At 34.4% G+C, this 22,395-nt stretch overlaps 1 protein-coding gene across 5 annotated transcripts in view; it reads right to left on the bottom strand.

The window, feature by feature from the left end:
• The window catches only part of LOC149785824 (H(+)/Cl(-) exchange transporter 7-like), a 179,956-nt gene that overhangs the window by 131,935 nt on the left and 25,626 nt on the right, over positions 1–22,395 (bottom strand). For all 5 annotated transcript variants that reach the window (XR_016425461.1, XR_016425460.1, XM_089979769.1 and 2 more), the window contains exon 2: positions 20,808–20,967. Coding sequence is in view for 3 of the 5 variants with exons in the window: in XM_089979769.1 (XP_089835895.1) it covers positions 20,808–20,900 (93 nt within the window). In the remaining 2 variants the exon portion in view is untranslated. The remainder of the gene's footprint in view (positions 1–20,807; positions 20,968–22,395) is intronic.

Raw genomic sequence — 22,395 nt, forward strand, 5'->3', positions numbered from 1 at the left:
GCATGTGTACCTCCTTGTTTTCTAGTCATGCTACCAAGGACATGTTATTGGAGGAAACCATCACACAACAACTCCTTGGCTTATTCACCATGTAAGGCTATGACATACTGCCCTCATTTCTAAATTGTTTATGTGAAGACTAGCATCTGCCCAGGACCATAAGCTCTGAAGATCTACCCCCTGTGGCTTTAAGTAAGCAACCAGTGCTATATCTGATGCATCAGTGTACAGATGGCCCACCAACTCTAGAGCTGATGAAAATTAGGTTCTATGGAAATCCCAGCTGACAGCAAATCCCTGTGTGGTCTGCAGTTTGCCAAAAGCAATGGTTCCCATCCTCATTTTGCTGCAACCCTAAATTGGCCTTGAACTGGACCTTTTAACCCTCAGGCTACTTTTCAGCATTAAAAAAGTAAAAACAATTTTTGTTCAAATGACCCTTCAAGACTATATCAAAGATCCCTTGTGACCTTACTTGGGTTGTGACCTAAGGTTGGGAAACACTGTCCTAGAGGAACCAGACCCACTACAGATTTCAAGGTATCTAGGATAGATAGGTAAAGAGTTCTGGACTTGAAAAACTGCCAAAAGGAGACCAAGAGAGGATTCACTATACTTATACAATATAGATTTAATTTACATTGTGTGCTGAACCTTTGTACATATATGAGGACAGAGCTTTGACCTACCTGACTATTGTCTTACCTGAGGGTTGTGTCTACCTGACTTTTGTCAATTTTTTTAAAAATGATGCTTATTTTGATTTGAGTTCAAGGCCTTACCTTACTTACAAACAAAGTTCTGGAAATAAACTTGTGACCCACATCCTTGGCCTTTTTATGTGTTTTAGGTCAAGTGTGGATAATATAAATGAGATAAACAAAACTATTCAATCCTGTTTTACGTTGTCTGTGGAATCATTTACTTTATTGTTCAGGTATAATTTGAGAGGAATAATTTATTTAAACTATTCGTTGGAATTAAAAAGGGTTCATTGTCTTTTTATCAAAACATTACTTTGGAATTGTTGTGAATTCATTCAAAGACATTCTGCATTATATCATTGTGATACATCAAGACCATTAGTACATCAAATGTTCAAGACCACTGGTGCATCAACACATTCGATATTGGAATTCATTTGGAATTCTCTATACTTCTAGACTAGTGATAGAACATTTAAGATTATTTGAGAATTAATTCATAATACTGTAAGTTCCTCTTTAATTTTCACTTTGTAACTTGAGTAGTTTTGGACAAGTTCCTTATAATTTTTTTTTCAATTTTCAGTAATGGTGGAAATGCTGATGGCCAATTGGCATCACTGATACAAACTAAAAGATCTTCATACATGGATACTTTCTAGAACATTTAACCAGATTTTATTTTGAAGTTTTGAAGAATCTGTTAAAAAGTTGTTCTGCTTTTAGTAACATTAGCCATAATATAGCCATCATATTTGATGGTAGACCAGCATCAAATTTGTATAACATGCCAGGATGCTCTGTGCCAAGTTGTAATGACATTTTTTTAATAGTAACATAGCAGTTTATTAGAACCCTGCCATTTACATATAGGAACACAGTAGTTTATTACAGCCCTGCTATATGTATATACGAACACAGTAGTTTATTAAAACCCTGCCATTTATATATATAGGAGCACAGCAGTTTATTAGAACCCTGCCATTTGTATATACATGTATAGGAATGCACAGTAGTTTATTAGAACCCTGCAATTTGAATATAGGAACACAGCAGTTTATTAGAACCCTGCCATTTGTATATAGGAACACAAAAGTTTATTAGAACCCCACCATTTATATAAAGGAACACATTAGAACCCTGTTAATAGACCACATGAACAATGAATTATATTTAAATCCCTGCCATTAGGACATGGCAACAAAGTAGTGAATCATTTACAACCTTGCCATTAGGACACAGTAATATACTAGCTTATTTAGAACCCTGCCTTTAGGACATAGCAACACAGTAGTTTACTTTCAGCCTTGCCATTAGGACATAGCAACACAGTAATTTTTAGCCTTGCCATTAGGACATAGCAACACAGTAGTTTATTTTTTAGCCCTGCCATTAGGACATAGTAACACAGTAGTTTATTTTTAGCCCTGCCTTTAGGACATAGCAACACAGTAGTTTACTTTCAGGCCTGCCACTAGGAAATAGCAACACAGTAGTTTATTTTTAGCCTTGCCATTAGGAGATAGCAACACAGTAGTTTATTTTTAGTCCTGCCATTAGGAAATAACAACACAGTAATTAGAGTTTTGTCTTTAAGACACAGCAATATAGTAGGTTATTGTCAGTTGTGAGAATAAATTCTTTTTATTTGCTATGTAGTAAGTATACAAATGGTACAAGGATGGTAAACTGGGTTGGGGAGATACAAAGGGATCCCAGACTGATATGCTGGGGATAGGGAACTACAAAGGGTTCCCAGTTTGATGTGTGTTGAGACTTGAAGCAATTATCACATGTGCAAATTCTCAGTCATGTGAGACATAAAACTGATTATAATTTATGTAAAAGCAGCCCTCATAGCCTCCTTGATCATATTAAATATTCCATGCACTATTGCCAACCTAAGAATTATGCCAAGCTTTAAGAAAATCAGGTTGTTTACATGTGTTTATGTACATATTGACTGACAGTATCCCATTAGTCCTGTACTTCTATAAAAGTATGAGGATAATAACCACATTACCTTTTTTTGACTTACTAAATGTAGTGTGGCTTCAATGCCATAAACTAGCTTCAAGTGAAAAGGTCATTCTTGTGATCAAGTACATCAAAATTAGTACATGGAAATTTATAGGGTGTATTATTTCAGTCTGCTATCTTCAAGTGTATCATTTCACCACTCATGCTGGTAAATAAACTGCAAACTGAGAAAAGACTACAGTAGTACTGCCAATACCCAACATGATATATTTATTATAGGCCACAGTGGTACTTCCAATACACATCTTGATATATTTATTATAGGCCACAGTGGTACTTCCAATACACATCTTGATATATTTATTATAGGCCACAGTGGTACTTCCAATACCCATCATGATATATTTATTATAGGCCACAGTGGTACTTCCAATACCCATCATGATATATTTATTACAGGCTACAGTGGTACTTCCAATACCCATCATGATATATTTATTATAGGCCACAGAGGTACTTCCAATACCCATCATGATATATTTATTACAGGCCACAGTGGTACTTCCAATACCCATCATGATATATTTATTATAGGCCACAGTGGTACTTCCAATACCCATCATGATATATTTATTAGAGGCCACTGTGGTACTTCCAATACCCATCCTGATATATTTATTACAGGCCACAGTGGTACTTCCAATACCCATCATGATATATTTATTACAGGCCACAGTGGTACTTCCAATACCCATTATGATATATTTATTACAGGCCACAGTGGTACTTCCAATACCCAACATGATATATTTATTATAGGCTGCAGTGGTACTTCCAATACCCAACATGATATATTTATTATAAGCCACAGTGGTACTTCCAATACCCAACATGATATATTTATTACAAGATACAGTGGTACTTCCAATACCCATCATGATATATTTATTATAGGATACAGTGGTACTTCCAATACCCATCATGATATATTTATTATAGGCCACAGTGGTACTTCCAATACCCATCATGATATATTTATTACAGGTCACAGTGGTACTAACAATAAATTAATTAGATATTTTGCTCCTGGTTTGAAATTAAACAATTTTTAAACATTTGATGGGGTATTTTATGAACACAAAATTAATATACAAAAGCTTAATCATGTCTTTAATACTGCATAAAATAGTTTAGTAAAAAGACTACTTCAGAACACATGTACTTTTTCTTTTACTTTTATCTGGCAACAAATAACCGCAAATGTACTGAGGTGCCACACACATACATACATAGGTCATACATACATACACACAAAGGTCATACATACAACACATAGGTCATACATGCAAAGGTCATACATACATATGTACATACATGCATAGGTCATACATACAACACATAGGTCATACATACATACATAAGTTATATATACAACATATAGGTCATACATGCAACACGTAGGTCATACATACAACACATAGGCCATACATACATACATAGGTCATACATACAACACATAGGTCATACATACATACATACATTGGTCATACACACAACACAGGTTATACATACAACACATAGGTCATACATACATACATACATACATACATTGGTCATACATACAATACATAGGTCATACATACATACATAAGTCATACATACAACACATAGGTCATACATACATACATACATTGGTCATACATACAACACATAGGTCATACATACATACTTTATAGGTAATACATACAAATTAGGTCATACATACAACTGAACATCCACAGGTTATCCCAATAGCATCCTTTATACTGATTATATGCACCATAATAAAATATGGACTGTAGTAAATGTGAGGATCACCGACAGCTTTGGATTGAACTAAATTCTTTAAATTCAAGTATTTTGCATAATTTAAATATATTAACTTCTTGCTGTGTTTTTTAACCATACATATATTTTCCTTATCTAAAGCTCTGCAATTACAAGCTGTTCAGTTACATAAATACATACATACATACATACATACATACATACATACATACATACATACACACATGCATGCATACATACATACATACATACATACATACATACATACATACATACATACATACATACACACATACATGCATACATACATACATGTAAGTAAAGAGGTAGAGCTCTCTGTATACCAACCGTTCAATTAAAACAAATAAACCTTTTGTGTGTACATGTTACAATGAAATTAGGTAAAGACCAAAAGTCTCTATAATTGATAATAATGATAATTTAATTTCTCTACACACTATTTTGTACTTCAACAATTATATCATTTAATTTGTCTACACACTACTAAATAACTCAACATTAGCATGGTTTAGTTTGTCTACACACTACTTTCTACCTTAACAATGGCATTATATAGTTTGTCAACACACTACTTACCTTAACAATGGCATTATATAGTTTGTCTACACACTACTTTCTACCTTAACAATGGCATTATATAGTTTGTCTACACACTACTAAATAACTCAACATTAGCATGGTTTAGTTTGTCTACACACTACTTTCTACCTTAACAATGGCATGGTTTAGTTTGTCTACACACTACTTTCTACCTTAACAATGGCATTATATAGTTTGTCTACACACTACTTTCTACCTTAACAATGGCATGGTTTAGTTTGTCTATACACTACATTCTACCTAACAATGCCATGGTTTAGTTTGTCGACATACTACTTTCTACCTCAACAATGGCATTATATATATTGTCTACACATTATTTTGAATTTCAACAATAGCATGGCTTAATTTGTCTAAACACTACTTTGTACTTCAACAATGGCTTTGTTTAATTTGTTTAAACACTACTTTTAATTCAACAATGGCATGGTTTAATTTGTGTAAACACTACTTTTTACTTTAACAATGGCTTGGTTTAATTTGTCTAAACGCTATTTTGTGCCTCAACAATGGCATGGTTCAGTTTTCTCTAATTGCTACTTTGTACTTCAACAATGGCTTGGTTTAATTTGTCTAAACGCTACATTGTACTTCAACAGTGTCATGGTTCCATTTGTCTAAACACTACTTTGTACTTCAATAGTGTCATGGTTCAATTTGTCTACACTATTTTGTACCTCAACAATGGCATATTTTAATTAGTCACAGTACTTTGTACTTCATCAATGGCATTATATAATTTGTTCACACAACTTTTGTACTTCAACAATGGCTTGGTTTAATTTGTCTAAACACTACTTTCTACTTCAACAATGGCATTATATAATTTGTCTACACACTACTTTGTACTTCAACAATGGCAACATTTACATTGTCTAAACACTACTTTGTACTTCAACAATGGCATCATTTGTGTAAACTCTACTTTGTACTTTAACAATGGCTGCAAGGTTTAATTTGTCTAAACACTACTTTGTATTTCAAAAGTGTCGTGTTTCAATTTGTCTAAACACTACTTTGTACTTCAGCAGTGTCATGGTTCAATTTGTCTAAACACTACTTTGTACTTCAACAATGGCATCATTTAATTTGTGTAAACTCTACTTTGTACTTTGACAATGGCAAGGTTTAATTTGTCCAAACACTACTTTGTACTTCAACAGTGTCATGGTTCAATTTGTCTTAATGCTGCTTTGTACTTCAACAGTGTCATGGTTCAATTTGTTTAAACGCTACTTTGTACTTCAACAGTGTCATGGTTCAATTTGTCTTAATGCTACTTTGTACTTCAACAGTGTCATTGTTCAATTTGTCTAAACACTACCTTGTGCCTCAACAATGGCATGGTTTAATTTGTCTAAACACTACTTTCTACTTCAACAATGGCATCATTTAATTTGTGTAAACTCTACTTTGTACTTTAACAATGGCTGCAAGGTTTAATTTGTCTAAACACTACTTTGTACTTCAACAGTGTCATGGTTCAATTTGTCTAAACACTACTTTGTACTTCAACAATGGCATCATTTAATTTGTGTAAACTCTACTTTGTACTTTGACAATGGCAAGGTTTAATTTGTCTAAACACTACTTTGTACTTCAACAGTGTCATGGTTCAATTTGTTTAAATGCTACTTTGTAGTTCAACAGTGTCATGGTTCAATTTGTCCTAATGCTACTTTGTACTTCAACAGTGTCATGGTTCAATTTGTCTTAATGCTACTTTGTACTTCAACAGTGTCATTGTTCAATTTGTCTAAACACTACCTTGTACCTCAACAACGGCATGGTTTAATTTGTCTAAACATTACTTTGTACTTCAACAATGGCAAGGTTCAATTTGTCTAAACTCTACTTTGTACTTCAACAATGGCATTATATAATTTGTCTAGACACTATTTTGTACCTCAACAATGGCAGGGTTTAATTTGTCTAAACTCTACTTTGTACTTCAGCGATAGCAAGGTTTAATTTGTCTAAACACTACTTTGTACTTCAACAATGGCAAGGTTTAATTTGTCTAAACTCTACTTTGTACTTCAACAATGGCAAGGTTTAATTTGTCTAAACACTACTTTGTTTTATTTTGTCTAAACTCTGTTTTGTACTTCAACAATGGCATTATATAATTTGTCTACACACTACTTTGTTCTTCAACAATGACATGGTTTAATGTGTCTAAACTCTACTTTGAACTTCAACAATGGCATGGTTTAATTTGTCTGCATAAATGTTTACCTCAATAATGGTACATTTTAATTTGTCTGTATAAATGTTTACCTTAGATATGTTACAATTTAATTTGTCTACATAAATGTTTTCCCCAGAAAAGGTACATTTTTATTTGTCTACATAAATGTTGACTTTAGGAATGGTACAGTTTAATTTGTCTACATAGTTTGGGCCCATCAATAATGATTACATCCAATTTGTCTAAATGCTGATTTGTACCTCAGTGACAAAATCAGTGAATTTGTCTATCCACTTTTTGTACCTAAACAATGGCGGTAGTGAATTCGTTGTGACACTGTGTGATTTACATTTACAAGTCTTTACTATACAAGAAATGAATCTTATTTTAGAAAATAATCAATAATAAGACATATATTGTATACTGCATTTTATTTAAACTATTTTATGAAAATAACACTGAAATAAATGGATCTTAAATATCAAAGCTAGAAAAAAGCAACACGCGTGTGTGTGTGTGAACTTCAAAATGATACCATGAGTATGTACAACCATATTTTGCAGACACCTTGTAAATAATGACCCTTTCTACATCCAGCAATAAAGTTTTTAATATTATAACACCAAATCAATATTATCTAGCACCAAACATTCAACTCTGTATATCCTAAGGAAATAAAAAATAACGCTTTCATGTATTTTTAGAAGGAGTTAAAATCAAGGTGTATAGACTTTGTCAATAATAAAGTTATATAAAACCTTATTATCCAGTTCCCTTATATTATGAATTTTAATCATACTATGATGGGTCTCACCAAGGCCATTCCTTACTCTGTTATAATAATTCTCATCATTTAGCTGTCATGGAACTTATTTAATATTTTTATGTAAATCATTGGTGTTCATCATTGTTAGGGCATGATGTAATATGATCCCCCACCTCTATAGTGCTTTGGTTTACAGTCATTATCTAGGAAATGATCAACCATGGTGTTATCAATGTAGGTTCTTCTCTCATCAAAGGACAACTAAGTCAGTCAAAACTGTAGCAACCACGGGTGTTTCACTTTCACAATAATTCTTAAGTAAGTTGACATGATACAATTTCTCTTTGTCTCCTACCCTGATAGGTATAGTTCTGCCCAGTCCTTGTTCTCCATTACAATGAATGGTCCCCTCCATACTGATATGTTGTACATACTTCCTCAGATGCCTGTTCATTCATCTGTAACTGTTTTTTCAATACAACAATTCGCTGCCTTCCTGTCCCCGTAAACTAATTTAAAAGGGGAAAATCATAAACTACCCTGTGCTACTTCGTGGTATGCGAAACAAGTATCGCGGGGAGGTATCTATCACAATCCCTGGGCTGACCTTCACAAAACTTTCTCAATGCTTGCTTCAGGGTCACATTAAAATGCTCTTCTAGAACATTGCATTGCAGGTGATACGGGGTGGTAGTCAGATGTCTAATGGACAGTAACCAGTTTACCTCTCCATCAACTGGCTCATAAACTGCATCCTGTGGTAAGTTAGTATCTCGTCAGGAACATCGACTCTCAACCAAACAAGGCCTCAGCCACCTTATCTGAGTCAATGTTTTATAATACAACAGCAGCACTTTCTTTAGGACATCATAGTCATCTATACAACTTGGCATCATATTGTGGTACACGTCTTTCGTAACTACCTGCAAGAATGCTGAGATGTTGATAACTCACTGTTCTTTCGGTATCTAATGAATCAGTACCTACCATTCAAACTGCGTCAAAAAGTTGTCAATGATTTCATCCTTGTCATCTAACATGGGCATAGTGATCTGTATTGGTCGTCTGTCTTTAGAACGCCTGCTTGTTGGTCTTGAATGTTCATTCAGGTCTTCACCCCTTTTGAACTTGGCTTTGATCCTGAGTCTGTCCACTGCTAATGAATGTTCATGTTCCCTTGCTCTTTCCTCACTTTACAGCCTGGCTAACTTGAGCTCTTTCTCCTTTTCTCTTTCCCTTTCTGGCTCTACTGCTTGTCTTTCTCTCTCTTTTTCTTGCTCATTTTCTCTTTCTTTTTCTCGTTCCACTGCTTGTCTTTTTCTTTTTCTTGCTCGACTGCTTGTCTTTCTCTTTCTTTCTCTTGCTGTGCTGCTTGTTGTTCCTTTTGTTCTCTAACATTTCACATACCAATGTACTGTACCCCTTAGTAACCTATCTTGTCCTTACCAACTGATTTAAATTCCCTGACAAAGTGTCTGTCTGTCGCCATTCCGGTCTACTTGTATGGTGTCACAAGAACTAAGTTCTCTATCCACTCTAGTTTTATTGCCATATTCACAATAGCTACACATGTATTTACCTACTCTGGTATGGCCTTACCTCAATTAAACTAGATAATCCCTTGCACAATCAATAAACAGGGAATACAAGCCTGAAGTTCTCCTCAAAGTTCAACTTAAAAAAAAGCTTACCGTACACACCAAACAAGGCATAATTACTATTGGGTGCTAACATTTTAGAATTAAGCCTTCTTACAAGAGAATACTATGGTGATTTCCTCTCTGAATTTCACAAATTCTGAATATGAACACTTAATCTCCCCAATGTACTGAATCCCTAACAATGATATCATCACACCATGAAAGAAATGGCAAGAAAATTGCTGGCCTGAATGCACTGAATATATAAAATATTCAGGTCGCTAAAATCAATTTTTCTAAACAAGCAAGACAGAAAGTCTCACTTTTTGATTACATTCTATGCTATTTTTGCTCAGACTGTTCATTTGAATAAAATGTTCAGATCCTGAAAAGAGCAACCCACTAAGTTAGGGTGTGGAGTTTTATGATCCTCCACCTCTATGGTGCTTTGGTTATCGTTATCAAGATATGTACAACTGTATTATTGTCCAGATTGAGCACACCATAAAATAAAGAATGAAATTAATAGAATAACAGATCTGTGCAAAGATATGGCTTAGAATAATATGAGCCCCAATATATAATATATAAAAATTTAGTATGAACAAAATGAAATTGAATATGACATATGAATGATAATTGCTTTCTCTTTGAAAGAATTAAAATATTTATGCAAAATGCAATTAACCATTCTGTTATACCAATAAAACAAATTTCATCATAGGATTGAGTTACTGATTGAAGTCAAATTGATGGCATGTCAGCATAACCTGATCAATTCCATTACTTTCCAAATAACTGTTGGTGACAGATCAGCATTTCTTCTCTCTCTCTCTCTCCAACCTCTTTGGGTTATCCACCATAACTTGATGTAGTTGGCGCTTCATCTCCAGTCTGTAGCACAGGTATGGAACTATTTTTCCAATAGTGCCGTTTTCAAATTCACTCTTTCTGTGCAGCAAAATATCTCTGTCCTTGTCCATCAGCTTTTCCTGACCTCATGCCTTGGATAATTGAGTTAACTAGAGAAATTACTTGTTAATTTCCTTAGATTAACTGAGACTTCCCTTTCAGCACAGAAACTTGGACTGCTGAATTTCACAAGGAAATTACTTAAAATCTTGAACTTGATCTTGAACATACACCCCCTCCTTTTGCTTTGCTAATCATAATTAACTTTCTCTAACTGCCAAACATCTAACACTCCCATCAGAGCTAGAATAATTCTCTCTATTCTGGCTGTATTAATAGGTAGTCTGAAAAATTTCATTTATGACACCTATTTCAAATGGACCATGATTTCCCAAAATTTGTCTCTGGCTTGTCTTAACCTTTTCATTTTCTCTACTTGACCCTACATTAACATATCTGTCTGACCATTATCCTAGCAGCTTCTAATCAAAATCTAACCATACCCCCAAAATAAAGCATATCATATAATTCACCGGCAGTAATTTACTGAGAGCCACACATATGTTGAAGTTAATTGTTAGGTGTCACGGTGACAATGACATATTGTACTGTGAAAATATCTACAAAATTTTGCATTGTTACAATGATTGCAATTAGCAGGGCTTTTAATCAGCCTTTCTTGAGGACAATAATTATTTTATTGCATAGATCATAGGGTAGCCTGATTTTCTTATGCTGTGATGTTAAAGTAATATCTTGTTTCTTGTTTATAATTTATAAAATTTAACACTGATAATTTTACAAGTTTACAGATTAGGCTTCAATATGTTTATTGCTGTTTGGCAGCATCCATGAACATTTTTGTCAAAACTTGCAAACTATTTTGTCTTCGAAAGAGTCTGTCTCATAATACAGTTTTTGTTGAATGATGGAAAAATGTATTTCAACTTAATCCATCGAAAGGAGTTTTACAAGTCCTCATGAACTTAACTAAAGTAAATTTCCAGAAAGAGAACGACGGGTGTAGTTCCTTCTATTGTTTCTCCTGTGCTCTCTGTTTTGTAGAGATTGGTACCGCAATTTTTTTTTTAATCGCAGTGTACCGTGCTATTTCTGAACGACCTAAATAATTCATTAAAGTGTTCAAAAACAGTTTGTCACATGATTGTTCACAAACAGTTCATGCATATTTATGAATAGTTCATGGACCTATTCATGGACTTCAATGAATGGTTCATGAACCCAGTTCTAGAATAATTACTGAACAGTTCATGCCAGTTCATGAACTGTTCATGATCATTTCAAAAGTGTTCACAAGCTCAGCCAATCAAGATCACCTCATTATCCACATCATTATCATGTGTGGATCAGTGTTACTGGCAATTTGATCATGTTCTTGAAACCTTACAAATTAACCAATGAGGTGCCAAATCACATCGTTAACTTTCTAATTTGTTGGTCATCAAGCACATTACAAAACAGAGAGAAATAAACTAAAACGATCAATGGCTTTAACAAATAAGTGCAATAAAGAATTCTATGTGTAAATTTATTAAAAAAACTAGGTACAGGTAAATATTTCACAAGGTCATCAAAAATCCAAGAACTTGGCCAATTATTGATTAGGATGTTGAAATAGCAAATAGTTTAAATCAATTTGTTGACATTATAGTTTCCAGATGCCTTGGTAAATTCTAATCATAATGAACTAAGAAATTTCTGTTCAGAAAAATTTCTAGCCTACACAATTCTTTTATCTGTACAATTTAAAATACAAATGCTCTAAAATTTCTGCAGACAACTGTGACAACAAAATCAACAGATCAATAAAATACTGGATAATGTCTCCTGAGGGCTGTTGCAAATATACTATCTGACAACATAGCTCACATATGTAACCTAAGCAATGTTCCCCAAGACATGGAAATGTGTAGTTCTGACCTGTCAATCAAACTGGGCAATGAGCAATGAAAAGTAGGTATCGATTTCTGAACAATGGTTCCCCATTGTGCTTGGGGCACATGCGATGCAGGCTGTCAATATTTCGAAAGGATTCAAGAGGGATTTTCGGAAATTTTCAATATAATCTTATGCTAATTGTATGCTAATGTTCAAATTGTATATCTTATTGGAGTAATATTATTACATGCAACAGAGAAACTTTCTGTATCTGTGTTTTGTTCTTATATTATCTTCATTAGTGCTGATTTAATTAAAATTTTCAAACTTGAGCTTTGACTTGTAACTGTTGTCAAGTTGACAAAATACCAGCCTAAACTTCTGGAGGTGGTGGTAATATTTTTGGCAAACAAAATTTCTAACTCTCAAATAGTGTCGAAAAAATTCTTGTTCTGATTTATAATAGCGACACAAAATATTGTATCTACAATATTACTGACAAAAATTATACTGCAGTAAATGAAAAAGAAATATTCTGGCTCAAAACATGACCCTATTCAACATATTCACAATACAAATTATTCTAAGTGATATTGACTTTCTTATGACCCTGTTTCGATGCCATGTTGACTGATGTGACCACTGTTCTATGCTGTGTTAACTTGTATCTGACACACGTTCTGTGAAATGTTGACTTGGATATAGCCCTTGTTTCTATGCCATGCTGACTTTGATATAACCCTTGTTTCTATGCCATGCTGACTTTGATATGAACCCTGTTTCTATGCCATGCTGACTTTGGTAGGACCCCTGATTCTATGTGATGCTGACTCTAATATGACCCGTGTTCTATGCCATGCTGACTTTGACATGACCCATCTCTATGCCATGCTGACTTTGATATGAACCCTCTTTCTATGCCATGCTGACTTTGGTATGACCCCTGATTCTATGTGATGCTGACTCTAATATGACCCGTGTTCTATGCCATGCTGACTTTGATATGACCCCTGTTTCTATGCCATGCTGACTCTGATATGAACCCTGTTCTATGTTGTGTTTATTTAATTTTACCCCTGTTCTACACCATGCCGGGGGCCCCAAATGGCTGAGTGGTCTAAAGTGCTCTCCGTTACAGATCACTGCCATCTCACCTCAGTGTCTGCATGGGTTCGAGTCTCGGATTCGGCCAATGTGAGAAAGCTTGCCAGTAGCTTCTCAAGGGTCGATGGTTCTTTCCAGGGTTTTCCCCGAGTTCTTCCTCCACTATTAATACTGGCCGCCATTTATAGCCTATAGTGTGCTGAATAATGACATTAAACCCTACAAAAACAACAACACCATGCTGACTTTGATATGACCCCTGTTTCAATGCCATGTTGACTTTGATATGACCCCTGATTCTATGTGATGCTGCCTCTAATATAACCCGTTTCTATGCCATGCTGACTTTGATATGATCTTTTTCTATGCCATGCTGACTCTGATATGAGCCCTGTTCTATGTTGTATTTATTTAATATTACCCCTGTTCTATGCCCAGTTCTATGAGATGCTGGCTTTGATATGACCCATTTCAGTGCCATGTTGACGTCGATATGACCCCTGATCCTATATGATGCTGACTCTAATATGACCCCTGTTTCTATGCCATGCTGACTTTGATATGACCCCTGTTTTATGCAGTTTTCATTTCTACTTGTCATATTACACATTATCCTTTTCAATAGCGCCTGAATGACAATGAACAGAAATGTTGGTGTCAGCAGTGTGACTATTCAGAATATTGATATGTAGACTACCTTGTGAGTGGGTATTTGAATTTCAAGGGAATGAACAGATTTGAAGTTCTTCCCTTGTGAACTAACTCATTCTGCATGGTATGCATTTTGTTTTCTGTACAAAATGCCACCAAGCTGTGCTAAACAATCCACTGACAGCATGGTCTTCTGCTGATTTTGGTTGTAGGTGTCATAACTCACTACATAAATCAACAAATATTCAGATAATGATTTTCTATTCAAAATAATCATAGAAAAAGGATTCTGATTCAAATATCTGCTTATAATGATTTGTTTTTGAATTTCTTGAATAAACAAGAAAGAGATAAGGATAAAAATAACCACACCTTTTGACCTGGTTGGGGCCACTGAGTCCCACGTTTTCCACTCCTGGCTTCTATTTATCGTTGTAAGAAACGTACATGAAACATCAAAAATTATGACAGTTACTTTCTAGAGTTGCAAAAAAAAAATTAGTATGTATAAACAAATCTCATGATAAATAAGCTAAATAATTCCTCACATTTAATGTTAAGTCAGATCCCAACATTCTGTCACTTTGACCAAGATATCTGATACGCCAGTGATTCTGAATATGTACTGATGTATTATTCAAAAAACTGTCTGGCTAAATCCTGGATGTCACCTTTTGAGGTAAACCAAACCATCCATTCAGCTGATGCTATTATATCTACTGAAACTTGTCACTTAATTCTGGACAAAATACAATGCCTCACCCCAAAGATATACTGTCTATACTCACATATAAGTCAAGTCCCACTGCAAACAACATAGACACTGATCAACCACTGCATAATGCACCAGCAGATCTTAGTCTATGTTGTTTGTTCTACTGATTACTTCTAACAAACTGCACAGACCCTGATCTGCTGGTGTATGTTGTGCTGGCAGATCTAGGTCTGTGCAGTTTGCAGTTTGACCCGTGAGTATATACACTTTGCAGCAAGAAAGGTACTAGATGGATACAAAAATCACAAGTACATAGTACCTTAGGACACATGTTCTTAAATCCAAACACTATCAGAAGCAAACAATTATCACAGAGTTCATATAAAAAGATATGTGAATTACAAATTGACATCATTAATGAGCTGAAATTTAATTACACTAATATTTACAGTGGACCACATATATAGTTAACACTAATGATTAAAAGTATTATGCATATTTCAGTTCATTAAATAAACTCTATAATTTCAAAATTCTAGGGTTGAAATATCTCATCTCATACTCAACTGTCTTACTAAAATGCAAATTATCCAACTGACCATGGGGAGAGGGGAATGAGCATGGGTGCTGGGGGATTCACAAACTGGTCTCATGCATAAAGCTGATATTAATCTTTTCCTTATTTGCTGCAGGCAGTTATTGATTTGATTAAGTTCTACTTATAACTCACATTTCAGACTCTCATTAATAATATAAAGATACACATCTTTTAACATTAAATAAACACAATTTAACATGGCACCGGGTGAATGTGGTCTTTGAATAAAGAGACAATCTTCATGTCAAGCTGATATTTTGGCCAACCTAGAAAATAAAAAGCTTTTATTATCTTTAAACTTCAACTTTTAGTGAACCTGACAAATATGGATGGTTGTGATGTGACAATGAAAAAAGTGAAAATGGTCAAAACATCCAAACAACCATGCATTTGTTTATGAATCTCAAGAATCAATTATAAATGATTACTATTTTTTCATTGTAATATTTTGTTTTTACTGCATAATAACCCAACATGTTTATTAGATAAATGATAAACAATCTCAGACATGTATACTTATTGGTCTTTGATCACCAGTACCAGAAAATATAGTCTGAATATACCTCTTCATTTGTTTGTACCGCCTATAGATTTCAGTAACGGAAAATCTTTAATGTGATAAAAAGTGACGGAACTTTGTCAATTCATTTATTGATTTATAATTTCTAAACTGAATTTGACCAGAGTAGCCCTAACACAGGCATTAAATGTGCTGTTCATGCTTAGCGCAATTTCTATACTAACATGGCATTATGTTGTGTACACTATGGGCGAGTTGATTTCCACAGACAACATTGTGATGTACTTCATCCTATTTGGTAACTGCCAGATAATTCCGTAAATTACCATAATGTTGAGAGTTCAGTTATATCCCTTTGCACACCACTATTTAAATCCACATGAAAGTTAAATTTATAGTTGTCATTCTTTTCTTTTGCTTGATTGGACATTGTAAATATCGGAAGCAGATGACACAGTATTTTCCATGTACATACATGTTTAGTCATGCATATACCTTTTTGTTGAAAATGGACTTGTCCAGGAGATGAAAATTACTGGGGAACAGGGTCATCTTTACACCGAACATTCCCTCACTTGATTAAGGACACATGGCACTAAATATACGAAAAATGGGAACTAGTCTGGAAATGGGTGAAAATAGATTATATATGGGTTTGGCTGGCCAGGATTGGTTAATAATGTTATTTTTTAAGAAAAAATAATCTTTTGTGAGCTTATCCTAGTTGTAACTGTAACAAAATACATTGTTTTATTGATGTAATTTCAGCCTTTTAACAATCCTGAGTTTGGAACACTCAATACTGAAATTAACACCTGACTCTTTAGTGTGGAATTGAAAGCATATGTTTCAAACACATGCAGGTCCAGAAAATGCTGCGGCTCATATCCTTTTCTCTACACAGAAGCTGTCAACCAGGTTTCATCTATACTGATAAATATGTTTGATCATGAGAACTCAGAAATTTAAAGTTATTGAATTTTTAATATCATGGTGTTTGCACAGGTTTACTATGGGAACTTTATTAGTACCATGAGTCCTTCACTGGGAAACCAATGATAACACACTCCCAGTTAACACGGTAACTAGCTCTTGCAGGTCACAATCTGAACCCACGATGACTCTGTTCCAATTTGTATATAGTATCTGCACATTTAGTTACTCAAAACTTACATTACCATAAGAAGACATTGTACTCATTTCCCACATGTAACATTTACATATCTTACTTATTTTGAATAGCAATTGTTATGCAAAGTTTGCCTGTTGCTTTTTGACTTGTACACTTCAATAAAATATAAACTACACTTCGGAGTAAATGTAATTATTGGGCAAGATGTATATAAACAATGAATACCTAGAAATAAGAATAATAAAAATTAAGTTTATTTTCATTTAGGGTCATTTAGACAATATCATTTCGCATGTTTTCAACTAATCTGTTACAGTTCATTTACAATATATTATGTGTATCATGGAGGTCAGGACACTTGGCATAAATGGAGAGACATCCCAAATGTGATATATCATGAGGAGAGGAATATAAGAAAAATATTTTTTGAGATGGAAATCGCTAAAACCCAGATGTTTAGCACGATGTAAAGCATAGGAAAAACTTATTAATACATAGGAAAATGGCAGAAATTACAATCTCAACGTGGTATGTGCTGGCTAGTACATTAAAGTAAAAAATTCCACCCTACCCATCCTTTTGCCAATGGTATTGATTTTGTAACTTTTTTTTTTATAAAAATAGGTTGGGGTAATGTAATAGAAGTTATTAGAAACCAAATTTCACATCCGATAGATTCACAAATATTTCTTGCACTGATTTATGGACCATAAAAGACTACATTAAATGTATTATTCTGAGGAAACAAAACCGACGGAAAAGAGAACAAAACACACTGGCTCCAAGAAAATCCGTCACCAATATCCAATGCTCGAAAATGATAAAATATAATTAAAATTATATATTATATTATACATTATATATTATATATATAGATGGTCGACCCATAATATACTATGGAGTAACATAGTTATTTAAACTTCCATGCATTCCTATGCTCATATGGGCATTCCAAATCTGTTGAATGCAAACCCTACCAACAATATTAAACTTGCAACTATCAAATGTTACCACTGGCATTCGATTCTAGGGTTAACTAATGATAACACACTCTCAGTTTATGATTAATTTGGAGTGTTATTATTGGTTTCCTCCTTAATCAAGTGACTGTGAATGTTACACTTTATCATGATACAAAATATAGGATTCTAATTAAAGGTTATTAATATTTTTTTTAAAGCATTTATTTAATTTTGTTACTTCTGGACTTGGATATTTTTATTTAAAAAAAGTCTGATTATCATGATCACAATGGTATGGTTATATCTAAAATACATAAGTGCAAAAAGACGTTCATGGCATACAACATTTTGTCTCACTGAAAAGTGGTGTCAGTCAAAAAGGTATACCAGAAAAAGAATACTGTGACAATAGCCAAGAAGTTTTTGAAACAGAAATGGCAACATTTTTGTACCCTATCAGTACTTGTCACTGCAATCTAAACTCCTAAGTAGCTAATTTCTTGCCGATAATGGAGTTGGATGAATGCTATCCAATAGTCGATTAAATCTGAATGAATAGAGATAATGCAGTTTCTTCTGGCATTTTTGTACAATCTTATCCTTTTATTTGTTCTCAATAGGTTGAAATTCAAAAACGTGGTGAAGTGAAATGTAACTGTTGCTTATATTGCTTTATTAATTTGTTTCCATGGCCAGCTTCTGTCATTCACTTCTACATCGTGTCCCGGTCATCAATAAGCTTTCTTCTGTTCCATTCCATCATTGACATATAAGAAATTTCAAGGTGTGCTAATTTAATTTGAAGATACTTTTCTGTTCACATTACACACTGCTTAAAAATGTGAAATTTACCGAAAACAAATACATTTCGTTTAGAGTAATGTGTAAGATAACCAAATGCAACCCACCCACCCACCTCAGAAGGTTGGTATAGTGCAGGTAGCTCAATATAGTATTAATAATAATAATGAAGACTTTGTATAGTACTTAATCTTTGGAAGCTCTAAGTGCTTTACAAAATTAGACAACACCTTTAAGATAAAATAACATATATAATGATATGATTACAAACACAAACACCATGCAATTAGAAAACATAAAAAAAACATGCTGAGAATATTTATGGTAGGAAACATTATTAGGTCTTTACATTTGTTCTTGCAGTCGAAATAAGTGAGTTTTGAGAGCACTCTTGAATGTGATCACTGTGTTTTTGTGTCCAAGTTCAGTGGGCAATTCATTCCACGTTGCTGGGACCTGATATACAAAAGAACGCTGTCCATATAACTTTGTTTTCATTGTGGGAATAATGAATATACGATTGTCAGAAGAGGAGTGTAAATATCTTGCTGGTGTGTACACATGGGTGAGGTCGGAAAGGTATGTTGGACTAGAGTCCGGCAGTGAAACGTAGCACAGAGAACAAATTTTGTGTTTGATTCTGGATCGAATGGATATCCAGTGTAGAGTACAGAGAAGCGGGGAGGTGTGCTCTGATCGTGGTACTCTAAGTAGAAGTAGTACTGCATGGAACATTTTTAATGTAATATTGTGCTAGAGCAGTCAAACTAGTGAAAAATAATTACACATGCATTAACTATTTTGAATTTTCCGGCGAATGTCACACAATCGTGAACACATATAACGATCGGAACAGCGTGCGTTTTTTTATTTTTTTGTCCAATCAGAAAAATGACTTGACGAAAAATACAGAGATTTGTCCGATTGCATGTTTGCCGGGTTACACCGAGATGTAGCGATTGATACCGGTGTTTGAAAAGACAATGTCAGTGAAATAACCAATCACTGAAGAGATCACAATCGAATCGCATTCACTGTGAAGCAGACTGGAAACGTTGAAATTGATATAACGTATTAGACACTAAGTAACGGACAAACTTTGCATAAAAGTTGCCATTCAAAATAAGTAAGTTACTTAAATGTTAGGTGTGGGAAATGTGTGGAATGTCTTTACGGTATTTTAAGTTATGAGTGACCAGATGCGCAGATACTATGTACAAATTAGAACGGAGTCATCAAGGGGTCAGCTTGTGACCTGCGAAAGTTAGTTACATTATGTTAACTGTGAGTCTCTTATCATTTGCTTCCCCATGAATCAAATGATTGTGGGTTTTTTTACTTGTTTTACTGGGGATGGGGTCGGCAACCTACGGCACGCATGTCACACGGTGGTACGTCAAAATATTTTGTGTGGCACGCGAAGGGCAGCCAAAAATCTCGATTTTAACAGTGTTACTCTCTTACTGGTGACATGCGCTCGTTCATTTTTTAACTAATCCTTCAACAAAGTGGCACGCTATGTAAAAAAAAAAGGTTGTACTGCACGATCGTTGGTTGGTTGGTTGCTTTTCACAGCACTTTTAACACTTTTCTGTCCAAGTACTTTCCTCCAGAGCACTAGCGATATGTACGAGTGCATGGTTTGTGCCCAACTTTTAGTGTTGTTGAATAGCGTGGACAATTGCATGGGTGCAAGGACCAGTATGGCTGGAGGCAGAGAGACAGAGAGAGAGAAAGGAAATTATCTCTAGCACTTGACATTAAGTTTACTGTAAATTTATTACCTTGACATGTTGCAATTGATCGCCGTTTGTAAGTAGCTCGCGTTCTTCTTCAATTACATCTATTGAATCTTCTAAAGAATTCTGTGTTGACATTTCTGCTGTTCTACTGCAGTTTCATCGGTATTTGGTAGAAGTCGAGAGGATTCCTAACGTTTTCCTTCTGTTAAAGAGACAATTTTTTCAAACTTAAAGCCTGGAATAAATCTATGATGCAAAATTCTGTAATAAATCGGTAGACAAATATCCTCTTAAATAAATCACGTGATAATTTAACATTTTTCATACAATCTAGATTTCACCGAGTCAGCGAATAAAAAGTGTCCAATATGTGGTTTAGGAAGCTGGGCGAGCGTAGCCAAGGTTCCAGCCATTTCATCATCTGGGGGAGTAACGTAGTCGTCTGTCAAGTCCAATTGATTTTGTTCGATCAAAGACAGGCACTTGTTTCAAGAAACAAGATGTAACGTTGGGTACCAAGGAAGAGCAATATTTACATAGTGATTCTAATAGAAGCTCTCATTCTCATAAACACCCACCCCCTTTTCTCACAAAAAAGAAATTCCTACCTTATCGAGATTTATAGATGCTTATATATCTATTATGTCCTGTTCAAATAATTAAAACAATCACATGAGTAATCAAACGACTGTTAAAAAGTTAACACAAATTTATTAACGTTTTTTAGTCAAACAGTGTTGTACATATTCAAAGCCCCATCCCCTTTCGAAATTGCACCGCCCCAGGGCGTCTATTTGAATAACTGAGGTATTTTCCAGAAATTAGGTGACAGGATATAAAAAAGGCAAAGAAAAACCCACCCTCGAAGGTAAAAAAAAAAAAAATGATTGGTACTGGAACTGGGTTGTACGAAAATTGTGAACAGCGGTATTTCTGGACATACCGCGATAAGTACCACGGTATACCGTAGTCCAAGTTTCTTCTGACCTTTGTTACCCCATTTTTGATATTTGGATATTTATGTTGGGGTGTAGGGTCAGAGTCCATTTCCTATGGAAAAGTTGGAATTTGATGTCGGCATGGGGTAGCCGCTAAGTAGCCGGCCCAGCAAACTTGAACGACCTTTCATCGAGATGTACCTGCATGAAATCGATAGAAATAAGATTTATTTTCTCAGTGTAAGACTAAATGGGAAAGTGGATTGTGGAAATTAAGTAATCAAATATTAGGGGAAGGGGAATATAAGAAATTAACAGAAGATATTTTGGTTAAATGTTAAAATGAAGAACAATACAGGTGCTTAGTAACACCGAAACGCATCGAAACGCCGGAACGCAATGAAAACACCGAAATGCCATATTCTATTTAGCATAGCTGGAAATTGTGAAATTTGCGACATCTTTGAAGGAAAATAACATTTACTGTTAATAGTGTCTAAAACAATTCTTTTACATACGTTTGATGCTTAATCTGTTACTAATATATATATATATATATATATATATATATATATATATATATATATATATATATATATATATATATATATATATATATATATATATATATTAGTAATGATTTAGTAAAAATGCCAGGATGTATGAACTTTATGAAAATCAGCAATTTAAAT

Source organism: Sinohyriopsis cumingii, chromosome 13 (genome assembly GCF_028554795.1).
Source record: "Sinohyriopsis cumingii isolate HCF-2022 chromosome 13, ASM2855479v2, whole genome shotgun sequence".
NCBI classification, from domain to species: Eukaryota; Metazoa; Mollusca; class Bivalvia; order Unionida; family Unionidae; genus Sinohyriopsis; species Sinohyriopsis cumingii.